General features: G+C 46.4%; 1 protein-coding gene across 2 annotated transcripts in view; it reads left to right on the top strand.

The window, feature by feature from the left end:
* Positions 1–1,332: 1,332 nt before the first annotated feature.
* The window catches only part of GALNT18 (polypeptide N-acetylgalactosaminyltransferase 18), a 361,106-nt gene continuing 339,809 nt past the window's right edge, over positions 1,333–22,629 (top strand). For both annotated transcript variants that reach the window (XM_082844858.1, XM_082844857.1), the window contains exon 1: positions 1,333–1,884. In XM_082844858.1, the coding sequence (XP_082700984.1) occupies positions 1,650–1,884 (235 nt within the window). In that variant the 5' untranslated portion in view covers positions 1,333–1,649. The remainder of the gene's footprint in view (positions 1,885–22,629) is intronic.

The following is a 22,629-nucleotide window of genomic DNA, read 5'->3' as shown; positions in this document are numbered from 1 at the left end:
CCATAAAGTGCCCCTTCATTGGTTTTGTGCCTCCTGTCTTTCACCAGGGCAGTTCTCTGAATCCAGAAGACATCACATGAGGGAGCCACCTTGGGTACCAGGACCACGGCTGGTTGGAGTGCTGGCACACAAAGCGACATTCTTCAGGACAGGAAGATGCACTCCACAGATAGAGAAGAGGATAGAAATCTGTGTTTTTAAAAGTCTTTGTTTGAAGGAATTTTATTCAGGTTCTGAGAAGAAGTGAGTGTTCAGCAGAAGGGGATACCAGGAATAAATATTTGCTCTAATAACAAACAAAGTAGTGTCAGTCACTGGAGTCCAGCCATGCCCCTCTACTGTCAGGCACGGTTCTCTCCTCCCTAACATCAATCACAAACAGCACGTACAGGGAGTTAACAGTTCACAGAGGGCTTAAACCCCCAGGGATATTTCTGTGCAGGATCTCTATACATATTGGGATGAGCCTGGTCCCACATAAATGACAACCGGGGTTACAAGACACAGTTTGTCCTGGGAGCCTCACAGACTTTAAAAAATCTAGCCAGGGGCCAAAATCTTTGAGGGGGATGGTAGTGGTGGTGGTGCAGAATATTTTAAGAGAGTCCTAACAGGGCTGGCTCCTTTGACAGCTGCCGAGTCTGGAGATATCCAGGAAGCCGGCTGACAGGGTGGAGGTCGAAGTGAGGCCAAAGAAGAAGTGGACGCCCACGGGGCCTGATCAAGGGCAAGACAGGACAGGCGATCCGGCCCACGCTTCCCTGGCCTCTCTGCGTCCTGGCAACCAGAAAAAGGGCCGAGGAGCCGGCCGGTGGGATCAGCGCGAGAAGCCCCGCGGCCGGGTGGAGTGAGGAGCGCTGAACCGAGCGACCTCCGGAAGACTGGAGGTTCCTGCGCAAGAGCAAGAGGTGGAATCCCCCTAGAGGTGGAATCTGCCGACCTAAGGCTGGGACTGGCGGCGCGCCCTCCCCGGGAGCCTCTGGTCCAGGGCAGCCAGCGCGGGCGCGGGCGGAGGCTGTGGAGCGTCCCTGGAGGGCGGGGGCCAAGGGCGGCCAGCAGGTGGGGCCGGGGGGCCGGACTCCGCCCCCCGCGCCCTCCCAGTTGGTCTGCGACCGCCCAGCCCCGGCCCCTCTCCCGAGCCGGAGCGCGATTGGTGGCGGCGCTTGTCGCTCGGAGGGGGCCGGGCCGCTGTGTCCGCGGCTCTCCGTGCCGCCGCTGCCGCCGCCGCTATCTTTCTAAGCAGCGCGGGCCGGTCGGACCGCCAAGGCAGTCGGCGCCCGGCGATGGGAAGCGGCGCGGCCGCGGACACAGGCTGAGGCAAAGTTTCCCAGACGTGCGTATCAGGGCGCGCGGCTGCAGACCACCCGCGACTGCTCCGAGAAGGGCTCGGAGATTTTTAATTTGGAAGAAAAAATCCACCTCATTTCCTTTGTCAAGCTCTCTCTCCGGGCGACCAGCGGCGGGAGCTCCAAACTTGAGCACCGCGGCTCCACCGCCAGCGGTCCGGGCTTTGGAGAACGTCGGGACTTAGGTGCTCGGGCGCCCGGCGGCCGGAGGCGTGCTAGGGGGTGTGAGCACAGCACAGGGGAGTCCGGGGTGCGCAAAGAGGAGGGGCCCCCGGGAGCTCTATATGGAGGAGGGAGCCCAGAATGGTGTGCACCAGAAAGACCAAAACTTTGGTGTCCACTTGCGTGATCCTGAGCGGCATGACCAACATCATTTGTCTGCTCTACGTGGGTTGGGTCACCAACTACATCGCCAGCGTGTATGTGCGGGGACAGGAGCCGGCACCCGACAAGAAGCTGGAGGAAGACAAAGGGGACACCTTGAAGATTATTGAACGGCTGGACCATCTGGAGAATGTCATCAAGCAGCATATCCAAGGTACGGACGCCCCGGGAAACTTGGGCCGGCCACGGGGCCAGGGAGTGCCCAGAGCGGTGCGGGGTGCGCTGGGGCTGGTAGGCATCTCTCGAGCGACTGCGGGGCTCTGAGTCCGCAGACGTTTGGGGGGGCTGCGTGTACGCTCTTGCCTGAGAGCGGGACCCTCAGTGTCCGCGGCCCTGCGCGCTTCTCCAGGGCACACGTGTGTGCGCGGGGCTCCACGAGCGGGTGTGTGCAGCTCGCTGGCGGCGTGGTGGCGCGCTGCGCACGAGTCCCAGTGTGCGTGTGGCTACCGGCTGGTTGCTCGAGGGGTTGAACACAGGTCCAGTTCAAGGTGTGCGTACGTGTGACTGTTGGTGGGTGTACAAGGGAGCGCGCGCGGGCAATCGAGCTCATCTGGCCGCTGTAGGGCCTACGGCGAGATGCCCGAGCGGCCCCAGCCGTTGCCATTTAGGACCCACAGGCTGCGGGACGAGCCGGAGCTAGGAAGACTGCGCAGCTCCAGCCACGCCGTGAGCGGCCTGTAGGCTGTCGGAAGTGCAGGGGACTCTGTGGCTAGGAGGGCTGTCTGAACCTTAGCGGTCCCCACTCCCACCATTACCCGCGGGTCCAAGACCCTCTCCAGGAGCAGGTGTTGGCGCGGGGAAAAAGCATGGGAGCTTGGAGCTCTCTTCACTGCGGTGGTGCCTCCGGCCAGGACCGCGAGAACCCGCCCCGGGCTGCCGTGAAGGCCATTCCCTCCGGTAGCTCCACTTTCAGGCCCAGGGAGCGGCTGGGGCAGAGCAGACAGACCCGCGCGGGGTAGGTCTGGAGTCTAAGGCTGAGCCGGGTGACTGCGCTCGAGGCCAGGGCTGGGACCAAGGGGAGGATGGGGTACGGAGCGCTCTTCCCAGGCGACCCTGTTCGATGAGCTGTCAGAGGCAGCGGATAGAGAGTTCTGGGCCCTGCCGGCCGTGTGTGCACACACATGCCCGTGTCTCACGTTCACATTTCTCGTTTCTTCGCCTCTGCTCCACCTGTTTTCTATCAGGCATGTCCGCTTTTTAAGGGCAGGGCAGGGCCAGCTGAGCCTAGTTCACCTGTAAACCTGGCAGGCCTGCTAGGCTCTGGTTTCAGCACCCGGCAGACCTTGGCACCGTCATCTGGTTGAATATTTCTCCCCCAGGAGCACTCTCTTTTGTTGACACATGGGTGTCAGGATCCAACCCTTGCATCTGCTGCCCCTGCCGTCGTGGGGACAGCTGCTCTCTCTACATTTGGTTTGTTTCCCCACGTGTACAGAATAGTTCCTTCCCAGGGGGAGGTTCAGGTGAGTGCAGGAGAGGTATACGTATCCATGGTGCTTCCTGACTGACGACTTCAAGTCAAGTTCATGGCTGACACTTCCCCAGAAAAGGACACCGTTCACAGCTCTCTTTCATACCTGCCTCTGCCTCTCAGCCTGCCACTGGGCTTGCGTGGCAGACCAATTTATCTATCAGATGGTGCCTGTTGCTGTGTTTCTTGTCCTTTTCCATCCCATGGGTCCAGATTGACAATTAGTCAGCAATAGAAGTACAGTGTTTGCTCCAGGGTGATTCAGAATGTTCCCAGGGAGACACAGGCCATACCTTACTTTGACATTTCCAGTTTGCCCACAGATTTTAAGAGATTTTCATTCACAGATTCTGTGTGTGTGTGTGTGTGTGTGTGTGTGTATGTGTGTGTGTGTGTGTGTGTGTTTATGTTCCTGGAAAATGATTCTCTTGTGCTTTCTGATCTGGTCAGGGAGGAGGTGAGCAAGGTACTACTCTGGGAAGCAGTGAGGAGACATTATTAACCCATGAGCTCATCCCAGAGTGCCCCCCTATCATGTAGAATGTGGACCGTGTCACATGATTTATAAGGCTGTACATGAAAATGAGTGCAATGTGGAAGTTGAAAGGAGGCCTTGTGCTTTTGCTCCCAAGAAATCTTATAGCTGTGCCTTGTTCGGAACTTTCAAATATATACCTGAAAAAATTGAGAGAGACGGGAAAATAAGAGGAAGCAGGATTCTTAAAACATGTGTTGTTCCAGTTCTCTCGTGTATGTGCAGTGACTGTGTTATGAGTCCCGTAGATATTCAGAAATGACCAGCTTCTCAGGCGGAAAGGCAGAAGCCACAACCCCTAGCGGCTTGGGGAAGGGTCAGTGATTTGGGAAAGACTAGCCGTGAAGCAGGGGGAGGGCAGAGGGTGCTTGGCTGGTTGTGCCATGATGGCGAGCTCCCCTGGTGGTGCTGGAGCCATCCCTGAGCTAGTATTTGGGGAATTTAAATTTAGGGATTTACCTCCTTAAGTAAGGAGCCTACTATGTTTGGGACTGGCCAAGTGCAGCTCTCTGAAGGCAGAGGGTGGGAAAGGAATAGATCAAAGGCTCGTCCTTGATGATACGGGCTGATTGTGTGTATTCCACTGTCAAGTTTCCTCTAGTTAGTAGAGCATTTTGAGCCATCCGGTTTACTCTGCTGAGCTGAGGGGGAATAGGGGTGATAATAATAGCTAAAAATTATATAGCAGCTGCATTATTTTAAGTGCTTTACGTATAACGAATTATTTAATCCTTCTCACCCTGCGAGGTAGGTATATTAGCTCCGTTTTACAGATGGAGAGGTTATATGATTTGCCTAAGGTGCAGGGATTTAAACCCAGCTAATGCTGCTTCAGGATCTGTGTTCTTAACCACATACTATACTGTCTCTTAAGAGGGCCAGAGGGTCGCAGGGGCGGCAGTGCTCTCCTGGAGTCACTTGACGGTGGGGGTGGGTGTCAGACTTAGAGACTTCAGAGGGTGGCTGAGGGATGATGGAGTCATAGCCTTTCCACTTGGAGACTCTTCCATAGTTAAACTCAGGAATCTCTGGGTTTTGTTTTGTTTCATGCCAAAAGGCAGAGGTTACATTCACTTAAAAAGTGTTCGTGGAACACCCAGGACAGTTCCTGGCACATTCCTCAGAGAGTACGTGTTGGATGGACGTGTGGATGAATGAATGGGTACACAGTGAGGGTCCCCAGTGCACACTGGTTAGTCAATAATAAAAGCATTTCCATTCTCAAATGACTGTTTTGCTTTGGAGCCTCGCACAGGCTCCTCTTTGCTTTGGAAGGAAAGTTGTCTCAGAAGCTGCAAATGTCACAGAATGTTCTGCTGGATGCTCCATAGGACTTGGAATTAGAAGAGGCTTTGGAGCGTCACCCTAGAGCTACATTCCGGTCATGACTGAAAAGTTTATTTTCCTCTTGGGGGTTGCAGTGGTAGTTCATTTTAATTTGTTTTCTGATTGAATGATTTAATTAGATGGTGTTTGGGTATCTCTTGGGAATGGAAATTGCAGTTTTGATAATTTTTTTTTTTTAACCAGATAGATGGTAAATGAGAGGGTGGATAACTCCAGATTTTAAAAAGAGCATCCTGATAGATTGGAAACACAAAATAAGTGTTAGTACACGTGTGGTCTTAGGAGGAGAAAGGTGGGATTGCTGCAGGTGGTGCAGTGGGTTAAGTAGAAAGTGCCGAAGGAGGCTGAAGTGTTGCAGAGCTTAAGAAATGGAAATGTGGATTCACTTCTTATTGTGGAAGTCCAGTAGAAACCAAAACAACGTCTTTTTTTTTTTTTTAATTTTATTTATTTATTTTTGGCTGTGTTGGGTCTTCGTTTCTGTGCGTGGGCTTTCTCTAGTTGCGGCGAGCGGGGGCCACTCTTCATCGCGGTGCGCGGGCCTCTCACCGTCACGGCCTCTCTTGTTGCGGAGCACAAGCTCCAGACGCGCAGGCTCAGTAGTTGTGGCTCACGGGCCTAGTTGCTCCGCGGCGTGTGGGATCTTCCCAGACCAGGGCTCGAACCCGTGTCCCTGGCATTGGCAGGCAGATTCTCAACCACTGCGCCACCAGGGAAGCCCCTCTTTTTTTTGATGAGTATCTTTTTGAATCTGTAAAAGAATATGCCAATATTGAAGAAAATATTTTAACATGTATAAAATTGCCTCTAATTCATTCTAACCTAAAACAACTGTTTTGTATTTTGAGCATTGCCTTCTAGTGTTGTCCATCTGCCTCCGTATTTAAAAACGAAGGTGTAGTCGTGGTTTACATGTAATTTAATATTCTGCTGTCCTCAGTTTGCTTTTTGTTAGAAGCAGTTTTTCCATATTTGCTACATAGTTTATCGATTTAATCCTTATTTATTGGAGACCTAGTATGTGCCAGGCAACACACTGGGGAGGTGAAATTGGATACAGTGGTGAATCAAGGCACTCCGGGCCCCTGTTGTAGTGAACTCGTTTTTAAAGGACGATAGAATCCCTCTTATTCAACACAGTTGGGATTTAAGTTAGTTTATTGAGAAACTGGTTAAAGAGGAGAATAAAATAAAATATTACATATATACATTAAATATTTTGTTTTAATATTATTCAAAATATGCATTTATTTGTCAGCCTTTTGATGTAAGGCCAAAGCTTTGTCTTTGGGCTGGGTCTGCCCATTGCCTTTCTGATCATCTTCCTTGAATGAACCACTCCCATAAGGTGCTGTTTACAAAGTCTGACTTCTAGTTCTGTTTTCTTTAACATTCACTGAGAACTTGAAGATGCTTATGAAGCAGTGTAGTAGACTAAATTTTTATGACTTTTGTCTGGTCTTTTGCAGTGATTTTGTTCACGAGTAATTTGACTGCTAGTTATGCGACTGACGTTATAAGTCTTTCCAAGGCTTTAAATTAATTTTCTTAGGAACAACTCTCATCTTTTTAGCAATGATATTCCATTGGTTTATATAACATGTAATTAAATTATGCTGTTACAATGATAAGTACCAAGAGTCTAAACACATGTGGAAACAAACCCAGTGGACTCTTGGTAGGAGTATTACTCAGTTGTTAGCAGGAGACGTGAATGGGGTGGGAGAGAGAAGCTGACACAGAGGGACACAGGCATCCTGGTTTTGTTTTGTTTTTCATGGAGAGAATGAAAGCATGCTTCATCTGGAGAGGCGATTAAGTGGAGGATATTTAAAGAGAAGTTTTACTGTATTTTTAGTGACTGCATAATATTGCACCATCAATATACCATTATCGATTTAACCACTTGCCTGTTACTTAACATTTGCTTTTCTATTATAATTAACGCAGAAATAAACATCTTCACTTCACCGTGTTCTTCTTCTGAACGATTTTAATGATGTATTTCCAGAAGTGGGATTACTGCTGATTCAAAGAATATGAACATTTTTGTGAAAGATTGTTTTTCAAGAGGAAAGTCTTTCTATACAGCCAATAGCAATGTATTATTGTACCTGTTTCACGGAGGCTGGCCAGCATTGGGTGCTGTCCTTCAACATTTTCTGGGCAGATGTAACCACTGTCAAATGTTCTATTCTTTTGCTTTGTACTTCTTTGATTACTGTAGAACTTAGTATCTTCCCCCCAGCCCTATATTTGTTTTAACCTCGTATTGGTGTCCTTTGCCAGTTTTTCCTCTTGGGATATCAGTGTTTGCGATTTGTGTGTTTTATATATATGTTTTATTTCCAGATATCATTAATTAATTAATGAAATATATATTATGCCTGTGTTCTATTTTATATACATAATTTTTGCTTTACACATATACCTTAGGGTAGTGATTTTCAAACTCTGTCCCCAGGAGCCCCAAGCTTCTGCAAGGTTTGTCCTGGGACTTAAGAAATAAAAGGGTTGGGCTTTCCTGGTAGCACAGTGGTTAAGAATCAACCTGCCGATGCAGGGGACACAGGTTCGAGCCCTGGTCCGGGAAGATCCCACATGCCGCGGAGCAACTAAGTCTGTGCACCACAACTACTGAGCCTGCGCTCTAGAGCCCGCGAGCCACAACTACTGAGCCCGCGTGCCACAAGTACTGAAGCCTGTGCACCTGGAGCCTGTGCTCCGCAACAAGAGAAGCCACCACAGTGAGAAGCCCGTGCACCGCAACAAAGAGTAGCCCCTGCTAGCCGCAACTAGAGAAAGCCCACACGCAGCAACGAAGACCCAACACAGCCAAAAATAAATAAATAAATAAAATAAATAAATTAAAAAATAAAAAAAGAAATAAAAGGGTCAAGTGAGGTCTCTTGGACCCCGCCGGTACCCATTCTCTCCCCTCCATGCAACCAATGTTGTTCCTGTTTCATCTGTCTTATATTTGGAATTCTGTAAAATATTTCATTTTTAAAAGGGCTATGCTTTCTTTTTAAAGAAAGGGTTGCAAATCATTGTTTTGGGAGAAAGGAAACATCAGAGTGTTAGATTTTTGTGAGGGATGATGGTAGCATAAAGAATTCAAGAGAGTAAACAAATCTAAAAGGAAATTGAATTCCTGGGTGGTGTTCTTGTAACATCTATTTACCCTTCTGAATACCATGATTAATAGTGTATTACATTATATGACTAATTTCTAAATCCATTATCTTACTTCATTTAGTCAAGATCATTCCAACAATGGGAGAAATGGATTATTAACTGCTTTTGTTTCCTAAAATTTTATTAGGCATGTTATGTGCATATTAATGTACATCAGGCCAGTGACAGTAGGTTGCCTCACCAAGAGTACAAACGCATATATGGTTCCTAAAAATCAGAAAATATCCAAGGCCTGGATGTTGGGAGATTTTTTTTTTTTTCTGTCCCCTATGGCTTTTGGATGTCACTAAGAATTGGCTGGTGTCCTTCTCATCTGATTCCTGACTTGGCAGGGTTGTAAAGAAGAGGATATGATATTTGCTAAATGCTTGGAGATTATTTGAGGAAAGGGTGTCATTTAAAGAGTAAACCTATTTGTCCTTCAGAATGAACTGTGGCATGTAAAATTATATTAGTAACAGAGATTGATATTTTGAGAGAGTTCAATAGCGAAATTTAGAGATTAAGCCCAATTATCTTTATTAATAGCCCAGGACCACATCTACATGGAATAGAAAAGCCTTGCCAAAGAATACAACTTTCTCACGTGGCCAAAGAATTTTCATTTTTATCCAGAAGTGTGTAGGCTGTAAAATAAATGAATTCCTCATCCTTTCCCACTCACTTGACATAAATTGTTATTTGCCCTTGATAAGTAGGTTGATATAGAATCTCAAGGAGAATTCAGAATGAAATGCCGGAGAGCCACAGTCTGGTTTTCTGGTTTGTGAGGGCCTTGAAGTTCAGCTTCAGTTACTTGGGTTTGGCTGGTCTGTGTTTTTGCAAAGATGCTCATGGGATCCAGAGACACATACAGGGTTACTGGAACATCTTCATTACCATCCTATAGGATTTCTGACTTAACTTGGAAAGCTGAATGGGCTACTGCTTTGATTTGGGGCTTGGGGGTCTCTTTATTTTTCGTTGCTTGGGTTCAATTCTGGAGACTAGAACAGATAGGCTGCCCTGTGAGAAGCATGTAGGAGGGCAGTCCAGATGGAGGTGATATTGCACAGAAAGTCCTTTGGGGAAACACCAAGCTGAATATGAGTGATGAATGTAGTCAGGAGGCACCAAGGTGGAATTTTGGGAGAGAGAGGATTATGCATGAAGTTGCAGGGGCAGAAGTCTATAAATGTGGGACGGGCACTGTGGTAGAAAGCAAGCGGCAGAGTGGGTTAGGTCTGCTGGTTGATGGTCTAGATTCTATGAATGGTGGGTTGCACTTTTTATGCTGGCCTTGAAAGTCTCCCTAGGGCTGGAGCGTCTTGAATTCTGCAGAGATTTGATTATTCCATTGTGCCTACAGTTGTCATCTTATCAAATCTCACATTGCCTTCGGGGTCAGAGTTAGTGCCATTCCACAATGCAATGCTTGAGCACAGGCATTTTCAATATTTCCCCCCTCCTCACACACATGCCTTCACATGCAGGGCACACGCTCCAGGGCAGGGCCAGGATGATGCGTGTCCTAACATGTTGTGTTCATTCGCACTCCATCCCTTTTTCTCCCACTTAAAAAAGCATATTAATATGCAAGAGAATCTGATAACCTTGAAATTCCTTCAATTTATAGTTAACCTTAATCATTCATACGCTTTGGTGCTTAAATTATTGTTAATAACAAATTACCGCACAAATGTTCCAACATCCAATATGTTGTGACAGCAACTGGGAACAGCTGCTGTTCTGGAATCTTCTGTGTGGGTCTATGTACTCTTTATGGACCCAGCTGAATGCAGCCAACTGGAGCTTTAAGCAAGAGGATTCCTGATTATATGAACACTAATGCTTTGGTAGTTTTTTCTGGCTACACAATTATAGATTAAAATATGTTGCTAGGACAGACCCTCCCAGTCAGTGGGTATGCATTTCTGAGATGTAGTTCTCTTTCACTGCCCAACATTCAGTTTCAGTTTTGTGAAGGTTTGCTTTGGGGAGATGAAGCTGCCCTTAACGATGCCAGTGGAAAGCCTTAAGTGTCCAGCCCCAGTGAGATAGTGACAGACTTCCTCTATGATGGCATTGCTAAAATGGTACTGGAGCTGGCAGACATACCTTGTTGGGCTATGTTTGTTCTCACTGTCCTTTATAAGACAAAAATGGTGTTTGGAGAGATCCAGAGAAGTGGCATCAGCACCCGTCTCCTCAGGACAGATGAGAACAATGGAAAATGATGCCCGAAAGGAGGCTTAGGCTAACTCTTTGGCATGAATGGGTTCATTCCACCAGTGTCCAGAGTTTAAGATTCTGAGTGGAGCACCTTAAGTGGAGCACATCTTAAGCTCTGGTACCTTGTTTAGCTTCACTGGTCTGACTTGCGCACCCATCGGTGGCCCCTGGGGACTTAGAGTGAAAGGCAGCTGAGATCCTGGAGGAGAGGGAAGGCAATTCAGGGACCTGGGCAGGACAGGGTTTGAAACTTGCGCTTATAAGTGTCATGCTAGTGGCATATGATGACTTAGGAGAACAGTACAAAATTGCTTGGGCCAATGATTATAGGAGTTAGAAAGCTAAGGAGAGATTTAAAGCTACAGAAATGCCAAATGAGAATCTTAGCCAAACCCTTGATTTATTTTAAGAGCAACAGGTATGTAACGAATTGAAGCTGGATTGTATCAGAAGGAACGGAGGAAGAGAACTATTCTTGTGTGTCAGGGACTGGGCTAGGTGCGGTCCATGCATGATTGCTTTTTATCTTCACCGCATGGTGAGGGAGAGTTTTAGAGGTGAGAACACTGAGACGTAGCGATTTAGTTTGCCCCAGGTCACAAAGCTGATAGGTGATTGAGCTAAGAAGGGAAACTGTCTTCAGCATCTGTGCTCTCCCCAGAAGTGAAAAGAAGATGACAGTCTCACAGAGAAGGGGCTGGGAGATCATTTTATCAACGATTGTGTTCAAGCGGGAGACTGATGGAACAGGGATCCAGGCAGGCGGCTGGGTCTGTCCTTGTGTAAGTGAGGAACCTTGGGGTTGGGGTGCCAGAGGGAGAAGGCCTTGTTTGGAAGGGGCAGTGAGGTACCAGCAAGGAGGCTCTGGAAAGCTCTTTCTCTTGGATGATTGTGCCCCCCCGGCCCCCCCCCCCCGGGAACTTGGCCTCGTAGGAAAAGCAGACTGTGTGAGCTGCAGGCCAGAGCTCACTCAGATTCCACACGTGACTTTTGGGCACTTACAATATGCCAGGCCCAGTGCTGAGTGCTTTCCCGTGCACTGGCACAGTCATGTGGCTCCTGGGGTGACCAACTTGTCCTGTTTGCTCAGGACTTTCACTCTTTTAAAACTGAAATTCTTGGGTCCAAGGAGGCCCCTCAACCCTGGGCAAACCTGGATGGTTGGTCATCCTCATCTCACATTGGTAAATTCTGTTTAAGGGTAACTCCTGGCATTGTGGCAAAAACAGCCCTTCTGATTGCACCACATCTGTGTCTTCTGTTCTCTGCTCTTGAACGGTGACTTTGTCCAAGAGTCGTAAAGAGGACGGTGAGGGTCCCAGCAGCCCCTGCCCTGTTTTCCCTGCCCACACAGGCTGCCTCCTTGTTATTCGTTCTGCCTTAGTCCTCCCTGTTTTTTTCAGCTGTCTGAGCCTCTCAGGATTTGGAAAGGAAAAAAACAATTGCTGTAAAGGAAAGCTCTAATAAAGTGGTTTGGGCACAAAGCGTCAGCAGCTGTTTATTTGCCCAAAACAGTAGGAGTCCGCATTAATAACCTTGTGAGTTATATGCTGGGAAGTTAAAAGTAAGCAAAAATCTTACTTGAGACCCACAGATGTGACTGTATTCCTTTATTGAACTAATCTCTCTTCCTGTTTATGCTGGTGACATTTTCTGTTATCCATGTGGAAGATCCTTTTTGATCTTCTGTTTCAGATTTATTTAGCTCTGGATGGGTAGGGTCCCAGAGCAGAGGGGTTTTCTGGTTTCTCTTTACTGGAGTTATGATGCTTGTGTTTATGTGGTTCCTGCCTCAGAGGATCTCGACGAGTATGACAGACTTTGTCTAATTAGTCATCATCGTATTTCTCTGATGCAAGAGAAGGAGCCATGGAGGAATGGGAGGGGTGTGGGTGAGGCTTTAGACCTGCCTCTAAGTTCACGGGGCTTGCAGAAGAGTCTTTTAACATTTTAGTTTCTTCCATTTCTAAATCTCAGTTTAATAATAAACTGATCCTCTGATTTGCTTTGTTTTCTAAAAGAGTATATGGAGGAAAGTATAACATGCAGGAATTATGACGTAGACTCTGCAAGTCTATAATTGGGCCAGGCTTTAAAAAAAAACTTATTAGAAGCTGAGGATTTATATTAGAAGGGAAATCCAGTGGAAAATGATGAAAGAGAATTTTATCAATGATTCAAAACTTAGAAAAAAGAATGAGGGAGGAAGGTTTGTAGAAATAGGGCTGAATTTATCTGGAGGAGAGACTGGAAGGGAAAGAGAATTAATATTTGTTGAGCACCTATTATGTGCTAAATACTTTACATGTGATACTTCATTTTAACTTTGTAAGCAGCCCTGGGGGATGATGTCATTACCCCCATTTTACAGATGAGGAAATCAAGTCTCAGTGACTGTAATTAACATGATACAGGTAGTAAGTTACCTTTCTCAAGCCCCTTAGTGAGGGGCTAGGGACCCTCTTGTTTTTCCTGCTCCAGTGATGCTAATTAAGAGAAAACAGGATCATCCCTTTCTCTTAGCAGAAAGGTTGTAGATGAGACTGGAAGAAGGATTCATGAGAGTAGCAGGGCCCTGAGGTGGGTTACCAAGCGACTGTTTTGTCAGTGTCCTTCCCTGGAGATGCAGGAGGTCGCTCGAGCTGATAGGGCGGAGCGCTGTGGAAGGCTGAGAGAGGCTCCAGGCCTGGCTTTTCGCAGCCAGCAGTATCAGTTTCCAGAAGACTTAGTGTGAACAAGACCACCTCCTCCGCTCATTCAGAACAAAGCTTCACTGGGGGGTCTTCCAGGCTCAGGGCATGCGGTTGAGTTGGGGGCCATAGGGGGGAGAGGTGCACACAGAGGAAACAGCAGACATGTCCAGGTGTGCCAGGAATTCCCATTTAATCGAGAAAGTGGAATATCTGGGCTCAAGTGTATATACTGTTGGGCCGCTAGTTCTGTGGGCAGATGTTGGAGATGGATCCCAAGTCTGGCATTGTTTACTGGGGCCTGGGGTGGGGATGGTTTGGAGAAACTGCAGACCTGCTTTCAAGTTCCTGTTCCCCTCTCTTGTGGCTTGGAGTTTGACAGTGACCTGGGAGGTACTCCTACCTTCTGTTGGTCACATGCTCAGATTCTTCCCTTCCTTCATCCAATTAGCATTTATTGAGTACCTGGTAAGTGCTGGAGGTATGTCAGTGGAACAAAGACAAAAACATGAAAGATTTGCAATTAAATGAGGTAGTCAGGTGCTCTCTGATAAGGAAAGACTTGAAGAAAATTAGGTGTGAGCGCTGTCTAGGGGAAGAGTTGCACGTGGAGGAAAGGACCAGTGCAGAGGCCCTGAGGCAGGAATGTACCTGGTGTATGTGTATTGGGAACAGTGTGGCCAGGGCAGAGTGACTGTGGGAGAAAGGGGTGGGGGGTGAGGCCAGAGAGGGGCCAGGTGGGGAGCAGGTTGTACAGGCCTTGGGGGCCACTGTGGGAGAAATGCTCTGGGAGAAAAGGGGAGCCCCTGGAAGGGATGAGCAGAGGAGCCCAGCTTTTAAAGGCACCGATCCAGGCTGTTCTGTGGCTGCTTCCAAGCACCTCTTGTGGGCTTGACACTGTGCCAGCTGTGTCAGGAAATGACAAAATATGTAGGACAGAGTCCTTTGCTTTGAAAAGCTCATCATCAGGCTAGGAAGACAACACAAGAAACAGTTGAGGATCTTTCGCAAACTAACTAATGTTATGAGGGTTAATGTTGAATTCTGGAAGAGTGCGCCGGTAGAACAGACTTCACCGAGGAACTGGGACTTATGACACATCTTTGAAGAATGAGGAGGATTTAGAGGAGTGGAGTAGGGAAGATTAGGTGAGAGCATGTTCAGGCAGTAAGTAAAACCAACAGTTGCCTGGAAGTGGGAGACCTGAGTCTTGTTGAGCATGGCGAAGTACGAAAAAAAACGTGGAGTGGTTGGAATCAGTGCTGCCGTTTACAGGTTGGGTGACCTTGGGCAAGTCTCTTCACTTCCCTGTGCTCAGTTTCCCTAACCACAGAAATGAGGACGACTGCCCCTTAAACCCTGTAGGATTGTTGTGCTGATTAAATGAGGTGAAATTAAATTAAATGAGGTGCTGATTAAATGAGGTACAGGACAGCACCTCACCCTGCCTATCACATGGTGGGCATGGGGGCGGGGAACACGTTCTTTTCTTCAGTCTTCCTGCTTTCCCTCTTTCCTTCTTTCCCACCACATTTCCCTCTTGGAGCTGGCATAGAAAATACGGTCAGGAATATATTTTCTGGTTGTAACACCTAGACTGTCAGCCTTGAACCCTGTTTCAGTTCATTTAGACAGGGTGTGTGTGTAAGGACTTCTCCGGTTAAGACGAGCCCGAGATGGTCAGAGTGAGGTTAGAGGGAAGCCCAGCCTCACGCTGGTGACAGCTTCTCGGCTGAGACATCTGGAGTGTCTCAGTTTCATTTGACTATTGCTCTGAAATTCTAAGCCTGCTGGCCTGGGGACCTGCACTTATTTGTAGAGAAATATTTGTTTTGTAAAACCCACTTGGCATTGCAGTGGGCAGGGGACGATGTCAGGAATGCACTATTTGTAGAAACCTTGGCTGGTGGGAGAGTTACGCAAGGTGTCCAGTTACCTGGCCAGAGAGTCTCATTTCCCCAAATCCCTGGTGGAAGAAGAGCCTCCTAGAGGAGAGAAATGTTTTCCTCCATCTCCACCCACCTCCCAGTAGAACTGGAGCTGCAGCAGCCTGTCTTCCTGCTGGGGTGAATTTGATTGAACACAAAGCAAGGTGACTTATAATTTCAATTGCAGGCAGGAAGGTGTGATTTAAGCCAATTGTCAGGAAGATTCAATTTAATCTTTTCTTTCTTTCCCCCCCTACAAAATGTGCATTTTGTTGCATGATATAATTTTAATATACATTCTTTACAACTCAGAAATAGATGTAGTTTCATATTGGGATGGTACACACTACATTTTTTTTTAGTACTTATCTATTTAAAGTCTTTTTTGAAAAAGATCCCTTACTAGTGACAGAAAACTGAGGGATGGTTTTGCTTTTTTACTAGAGAGAATCGTACTAAATCGTTATTAAACTTCCTGGGCAATAAACCATTTCTTGATTAGTGGGAGTTATTTTGGTCCCTTATGAGTAGGGAGATGATAATTGCCTTAACTAGAGAATTAAAATGATTCTTTTATATACCTAAAACTATACAATTGTGAATTTTGAATGTTTTTCAACAACAGCTAGTTGTTTTTTAGCCAAAAAGGCATAAATAAGTATTTTTGAGTTTGTAATTACTTTAGAAGTACAGAAAGTATGCATTTGATTTTTGTAAATCAAAAATTAAATGTCTTATTTCACCCTGGTCAATATTAGGAAACAGTATTGTGTTGTGCGGCTCGATGCAGTCCTTCCGTCTTTCCTCATCAATTCGCAAAAAAGGTTGAGCCTTCCAACTTTGGCAGTTCTCAAGTCAGATGTCAACTGTGAAGGCTCTCGTCCGAAGGATCTTTATTGAGAATCAGAGCACGCTAGACCGGGAAGGAGCGAGACCATCCTCACCTTCTAACTTTGTGTCGAGAGATCCAAGGCCCAGAGCAACTAGGTGACCGCCCTGAAGGCCCTGCCCCACGTGCTAGAGACTCTGGGATGGGGATGTAAGGGTCCTGAATCAGGTCCAGAAACTTTCCCTTTGCATCCAGTTACTCCCCTCAACCTCAGAAGAAATTTCTGCAGTGGGAAGTAATCCTTGGTTGTATATTCTTAGATGAAGCCAGGTGCTAAAGGGACAAAGGATGGGCAGATTCCTTTAGATGTGGTGAGGCTGGAGGCCCAGTCCCCTCTGCCTGGTCTGTCTGGGTCCTTGGGGCCTGCACCCCACCACCTGGGATCATCTTCAGGACGGGGGACACAGCACTGTTGAGCAGGACCTGTCTTCAGGTCCAGCGGCACATGGTAGCTCCTGGTGATGCAGTCTCAGTATGGGGAGCAGGCTTCTTCCCAGCTTTTCAAACCCACGCAGTGGTGCAGATGGAGGAGGGGCAGAGATCTTGTGTCAAGGAGAGGAAAAGAGAAAAACACTGACACTTATCAGGCACTGACTAGATGTTTGGTACTGTTTAAAACTCTTCGTATTATCTAATCCTTAAAATAAGCCTGAGAGATCCTGAGTCCCATTTTACAGGTGAGAAATCTGTCCTGCACTGGAGCTATTGACCTGCTTTCCCATTGGACTGTGAGTTCCTTGCGAGTGGAGGCAGGGTCCTTTTTTTTCCATTTTCCAGTGTTTCACTGGAAACTACATGCCAGTAGGGCATGTACAATAGTTGAGTTAATTAGGAATTTGTTGAGTGACTAAATGAAAAAATAAGCAGGCCTGACTAAAACCACTTAGTAAGAAAATTCACATCCCGGTCTCTGGCTTCAAAGTGGTCTGGAAGGGAAGCCAGGTGCCCGAAGAGCTGGTTCCCATCCCTCCAGGCTTGGGGGTGACTTCTGTGAGGCTGTCTCATGCTTTGTCCTCCTTCTTGGTCAGGGACAGGAAAATACGCACTCCTGGGGTTTCTCTCCTGGCCCCTCATAGCTCACACTGCTGTTTCATGGTTTAATCAGAGGGAAGCTGTGATTCAGTGGTGTGTGTGTGTGTGTGTGTGTGTGTGTGTGTGTGTGTGTGTGTGTGTGTGTGTGTCTCAAATGTGCTTTCCTGCCCTGAGATCTGACCCTCAGTGTCTTTATTGTAATAAAGCTGTCACTTGTGGTCACTTTCAAATGAAAGCAATCTCATGGACACAGAAGGGAAAAAATAAACCTGCACCGAAAGCAGAGAATAATTCCAGAAAAGGTACAGCTGAACAGGGTGTCTCTGTTTCAAGAGGAGGGACAAAGTTGAGGTCATTTAAATGGATACGTGGAGAGTCAATTGGAAGGAGAAAGTATAGCTTAATTTCCAAGAAAGGATAAAGAACTCCTCTGGGCCTGGAGCTAAGGGAAAGTTGGCTTTTGGCTTCCCATCTGGACTCGGCCTCCTCTCTGCCCTGTGGCCTGTGAGAACCTCAGAATGGATCCCGCCATCTCAGGGTGTCTCCAGGGTGACGGTGGTGAGTTGGGACTTGCTGTTTCACACTCAGGAGAGAGGTGGCAGGAACTGTGTGCAGGGGGGAAGAGGACTCTCAGAGGAAAACTCCAGAGTCAGGAGAGGGTTTTTCCTTCCTGCACTGCTGAAATTCCTTGGGCATCATGGGCAGAAGCAGGGCTGGAAATCGGGCAGCCCAGACCCCTTGGTCCCCCGGGGGCTGCCTAGGGAAAAATCACCCACCCATGGGTGTAGGTCTTCACAGAGGCCCAGCACAGCTTTTCCCACCCTCTCCAGTCTGTACACCCAGGACATGGGCAGGAAGAAGTTTCTCCTAGGACTCTGCCCACCAGGACAGAGCAGCCTGTTAGCAGGAGCCACGGATTACTACAATTTTTCTTTTCCTATTATTCCCTGATATTTTCGATTTGAAAAGAGTCATTTAAGCAGTAGGGTGGAAGAGGGCATAATAGACATAGGGGAAAAATGGAAAATGTCATTTAAAAATGACTATTCCATTCTTTTTTATACCTCAGCAGACAGATGGCTGCCTCACCTTTTGCTCGTGGCTGTGAGCAATAGCCCAGTAGGCGAGCTGAGGAGAGCGATGATTTTATTTTTCTTTTCATTTCCAGCAGATTCTGTAGCCCTTGGGTTGTGAGGGACCGGTGGAATGAAGCTCTGGTCTGGGAAACTAATTATGCCTCCCTGCATGGCTGAGCCAGTTAATACCAAACTGTCATCGAGCCTGATTCTTCCCCGGGGCGGAAAAGCTTCCCAAATTCCTTATCACTTTCTCTTTGCCTTGAGAGTGGAGGCCACTTGGTCTTTGCCAGTTTGGGAAAGCAGAAGCAAAATCCAGGAAGCTTCTCGAAGCTCTGAAATGGCACTGTGGGTTCTGGTCCCGGGAGTGGCTTTCTGATACGCAGCAACCCTGCCTCTTCCAGCTCAGACAAGGTGCTGGATTTTGAAGTCAGACAGATTCGGCTCAAATTCTGGTATGGCCAGTCGTTGGCGTGATGTCGCCAGAGGCTACCCAGAGTATCTAGGACTGGAAACAGACTGCCTGTCCACTCTGTTCCTCTCCTCTCCCTAGCAACGTGGGCTCAACGATGGGTCACCTGAATTGTAAGCCTGGCTTACTTTGCTGGTCCTGAAACTGAAACCTAGCCAGGTACCTGGCATGGTCACCACCTGTCAGTGGAGACCACACGTGACAAAGGATAATCAGAAATTCAGTAATGCTTTTAAATGGATTTTTAACTTATTAAACAAACCCATACGTGTGGGCTTCCCTGGTGGCGCAGTGGTTGATAGTCCGCCTGCCGACGCGGGGGGCACGGGTTCGTGCCCCGGTCCGGGAGGATCCCGTGTGCTGTGGAGCGGCTGGGCCCATGGGCCATGGCTGCTGGGCCTGCGCATCTGGAGCCTGTGCTCTGCGGCGGGAGAGGCCACGGCAGTGGGAGGCCTGCATACCGCAAAAAAAAAATAAATAAATAAAAAAGAATACTGGGCCCTAATTGTCCACACCCCAACCCACGCATGGGGTGAAGTTTCCATGCCAGGAGAGGCAATCCAAGAAGACTAGTGACTGCCATCCCTACCCGATACCCCACTCATAGAGCAGGTACGTCACTGAGAGAAGTGGACTGCCATCCCCACTCCTAGCTCCAGAGTAGTGGTACAGAGATCCTGCCTAGGGGGAGAGGTGGGCTGTGAGAACACAGAGTTCTGTAGCTCTCCACTTTATTTGGAACAAAGTGGGAGAAACCTCAAGCCTAAAAGCAATTGGTGAGTATTTAAGAGGATGCTAGTAGTATCATAATAGCAACATGAGAGACAGCAGGCCAGCTACACCAGCTAGACATTTAACAGATAGAACCAGAGAAGGAGATATCAGAGAAGAACCTTCTTGGGGTCAAAGCAAGCTTTAAAGACTGCCCTTGCAAAGAAGCCTGAACTTAAGTGGATCAGACTGTGGAGCAATTTATGCCTCAAAGTACTGTTGAAAATAATCGAGCAATCAGGTAGCAATTAGTGGAGGCTAACAGCTGGGTGTGATACCAATAAGGCAGTCCATCCGGAAGTTTAACAGGGAGATAAGTGAAAGAGATAGGAAAAAAAAAAAAAAAAGACCTGCTAAAACCACTGTCATCCCAGGGGATTGAATAGGGGGAGTACACAGGGCCAGGACAATACCCTCCAAGGAATCACATCAGAGACTGCACACTGTGCAGGGAAAAAATGTCACTGAACTAGTCCATTTGTGTCACTAAACAAATAAACAAGCAAATACGTAAACAAAAACAAGTCCTGGGGCGGGGGAGGGCAGGAGTAGTGACCAGTATCCAGAGCGGCTAAAATACATTATCTAAAATGTCTGGTATTCAACAGAAATTTAAAAGACATCAAAGACAGGAGAACATGTAAGCCATAAAGAGGAAAAAAGCAGACAACAGAAATTATCTTTGAGGGGACCTGGCTGTTGGACTTAACCAGACACAGACCTCAAAGTAGCTATTATAAATTTATCCAAAGGACTAAAGAAAACTTTGCTGAAAGAATTAAAGGAAAATGTGATGGCAATGTCTTATCAATAGGGAATATCAATAAAGAGAAAAATTATAAAAAGGAAGAAAGTGGAAATTCTGGACTTGAAAAATATGAAAAGTGAAATGAAAATTTCACTAGAGGCATTTACAATTAGATTTGAGTTGACAAAAGAAAGTATCAGCAAACTTGAAGACAGATCAATAGAGATTATTAAATCTGAAGAAAAGAGAAAAAAAGAATGAAGAAAAATGAGCAGAGACAGAAATGTGGAACACCACTAAGTACACCAATGGCATATTTAGTGATAGACAATGAAAAATATCTTGAAAGCAGTAACAGAACAGAACAAAACTACTCATCACCTATAAGAGAACCCTAATAAGATTAACAGGTGATTTTTCATCAGAAACAATGGTGGCTAAGAATCTTATATATAGCAAAACTATCCTTGAAGGAAAAATAGAGACTTCCCTGGTGGTCCAGTGGTTAAGACTCCACGCTCCTAATGCAGGGGACATGGGTTCGATCGCTGGTCGGGGAACTGAGTTCCTGTATACTGCACTGTGTGGCCAAAAATCCAAACCAAACCAAACCAAACAAACAAAAAGACAAAAACAAAGGCAAAATAAAGACATTCCCAGGTAAACAAAACTGAGAGAATTCATTGCCATCAGATCCACCTTGCAAGAAATACTAAAGGATTTTCTTCAGGCTGAGTGCAAATGACACCAGACAGTAATCTGAATTCACTCAAAAACTAAAAAGTGCCGCTGAATGTAATTATATAGACAATTGTAAAATACAGTATAATTCCATATTTCTTCTTCCTTTTTCTTTAACTGATTTAAAAAGGAATTGCATAAACAAAATACGTTATATAATTGTATTGCTAGGCCTATTAACATATGGAAATGTAATATGTTTGACGATAAGCACAGAAGAGGCACAAAAATGGAAAGGAGGGGCTAGAGCTATATAGGAGTAAAGTTTCTATATTTCACTAGAATTAAGTTAATGGGCTTGGATGGATTAAAATATATAATGTAAGCGCCAGATCAACCACTGAGAAAATAGCTCAGGAAATGTAGTTAAAAATTATTAAGGAAATTAAAATGTTGTACAAGAAAATATTCACTTAATGAACAAAAAAAGCATTAAAGGAAGAATAGAGGAACATGGTTCCTCCAGGGAACCATAGTAGGAACTTTGGGGGAGGGAGCCCCTTGTTTGGCTGGAGGCACATTTTGGCCCTGGAGCAGACACAGTAGGGGGAGAGAAGAATGGCTCAGGATTATCTAGAAAATTCATCCCACTTCCTCGCAGGAACAGCATGTCAATATGTTTTTGTCTGCTGAACAATGTGTGGGAAACGTTTTTTATTTTGTTTTCGTAACTGTGCGTATAATTTCTTAGCATTTTACTTCTGGGAATTGATTAAAGCTTTTCTGTCTCTTTAGAGCCATTAAATAGAAAAATGTCTGCTGGAGACAATTGACAGTGTTTCTAGGTTCTTGCTTAGAGAAATAGGAGTCTCTTTAACTGCTTGCAAAGTTTGTTCTCATGTGTGCTGAACAGACATGCGCAGCTAATGTTTATTGAGTATTTATTACATGCCAGGTACCGAGCCAAGTGCTTTATATGAATTATCTCACTTTATTTTCACAGCAACAGTCCAAGATAGGTACTGTTATTATCCCCCTTTTCTGATAAAATTGAGGCACACAAACATTAAATAGTGTATCCACGGTCACACTGTTAGCACACTGTGAGAAAGGGATTGACTGCATGTAGTTTGACAACAGAATCTGAATCCTTGATGACTGTGTTACATCAAAACCCTTAAGTCCTTGTAGCATTTAATCACAGTTGGTGTTGGCTTTCAGGATTATAGGTGTGTTCTCAGGGTCTCAAACCTTGTAACTGGTGTATTTTGGTCCCTTCGAAGAGTATGGGGCCCATCTATATGGCTGGGCTCATTTCCACCTGGCCCCAAAGAAGATGCACTTCCATCACCACCTGGCCTCCTCTGACTCTCACAGTCACCCAGAAGGGAGCAATTTTCATAAAATTGTTTAAAAATGACAGCAGTGCTCACTGAGGGGCTGCTTTCCTTGTAGACAGGATGACTGTGGTTGAAAATATAAGGGAGAAGGAGAAAATTCAGGCTGTCACTTGCCTATAAAAGAGGAAGGGAGTGTATGGAGTAATTTTCAGTATACAAATGAGGAACCTGAGAACCACAAATGAGCAGGAACTCAGTGAAGTCCATGCAATTCAGTCAACCATGGGTGAAGTACTGTACTTAGTTGCTATACATACATGATCTCAGTCAATCCTTATAATAACCTTATTGAGCAGACAATGACATTCCTATCTCACCAATGAGGAAATGGAGGTTTCAGAAGTCAGTTGGGTGGGAATATCCCTCTGGTATATACTGGGTGTGTTGGTGCAGCATAATAGAGTCCTTCTGATTCGTTGGTGCCTCTTTTATTTAGAGTAAGGAAAGTTA

Source organism: Leucopleurus acutus (assembly GCF_964270905.1).
Source record: "Leucopleurus acutus genome assembly, chromosome: 8".
NCBI classification, from domain to species: domain Eukaryota; kingdom Metazoa; phylum Chordata; class Mammalia; order Artiodactyla; family Delphinidae; genus Leucopleurus; species Leucopleurus acutus.
This window is presented reverse-complemented; position numbering and strand designations above follow the sequence as displayed.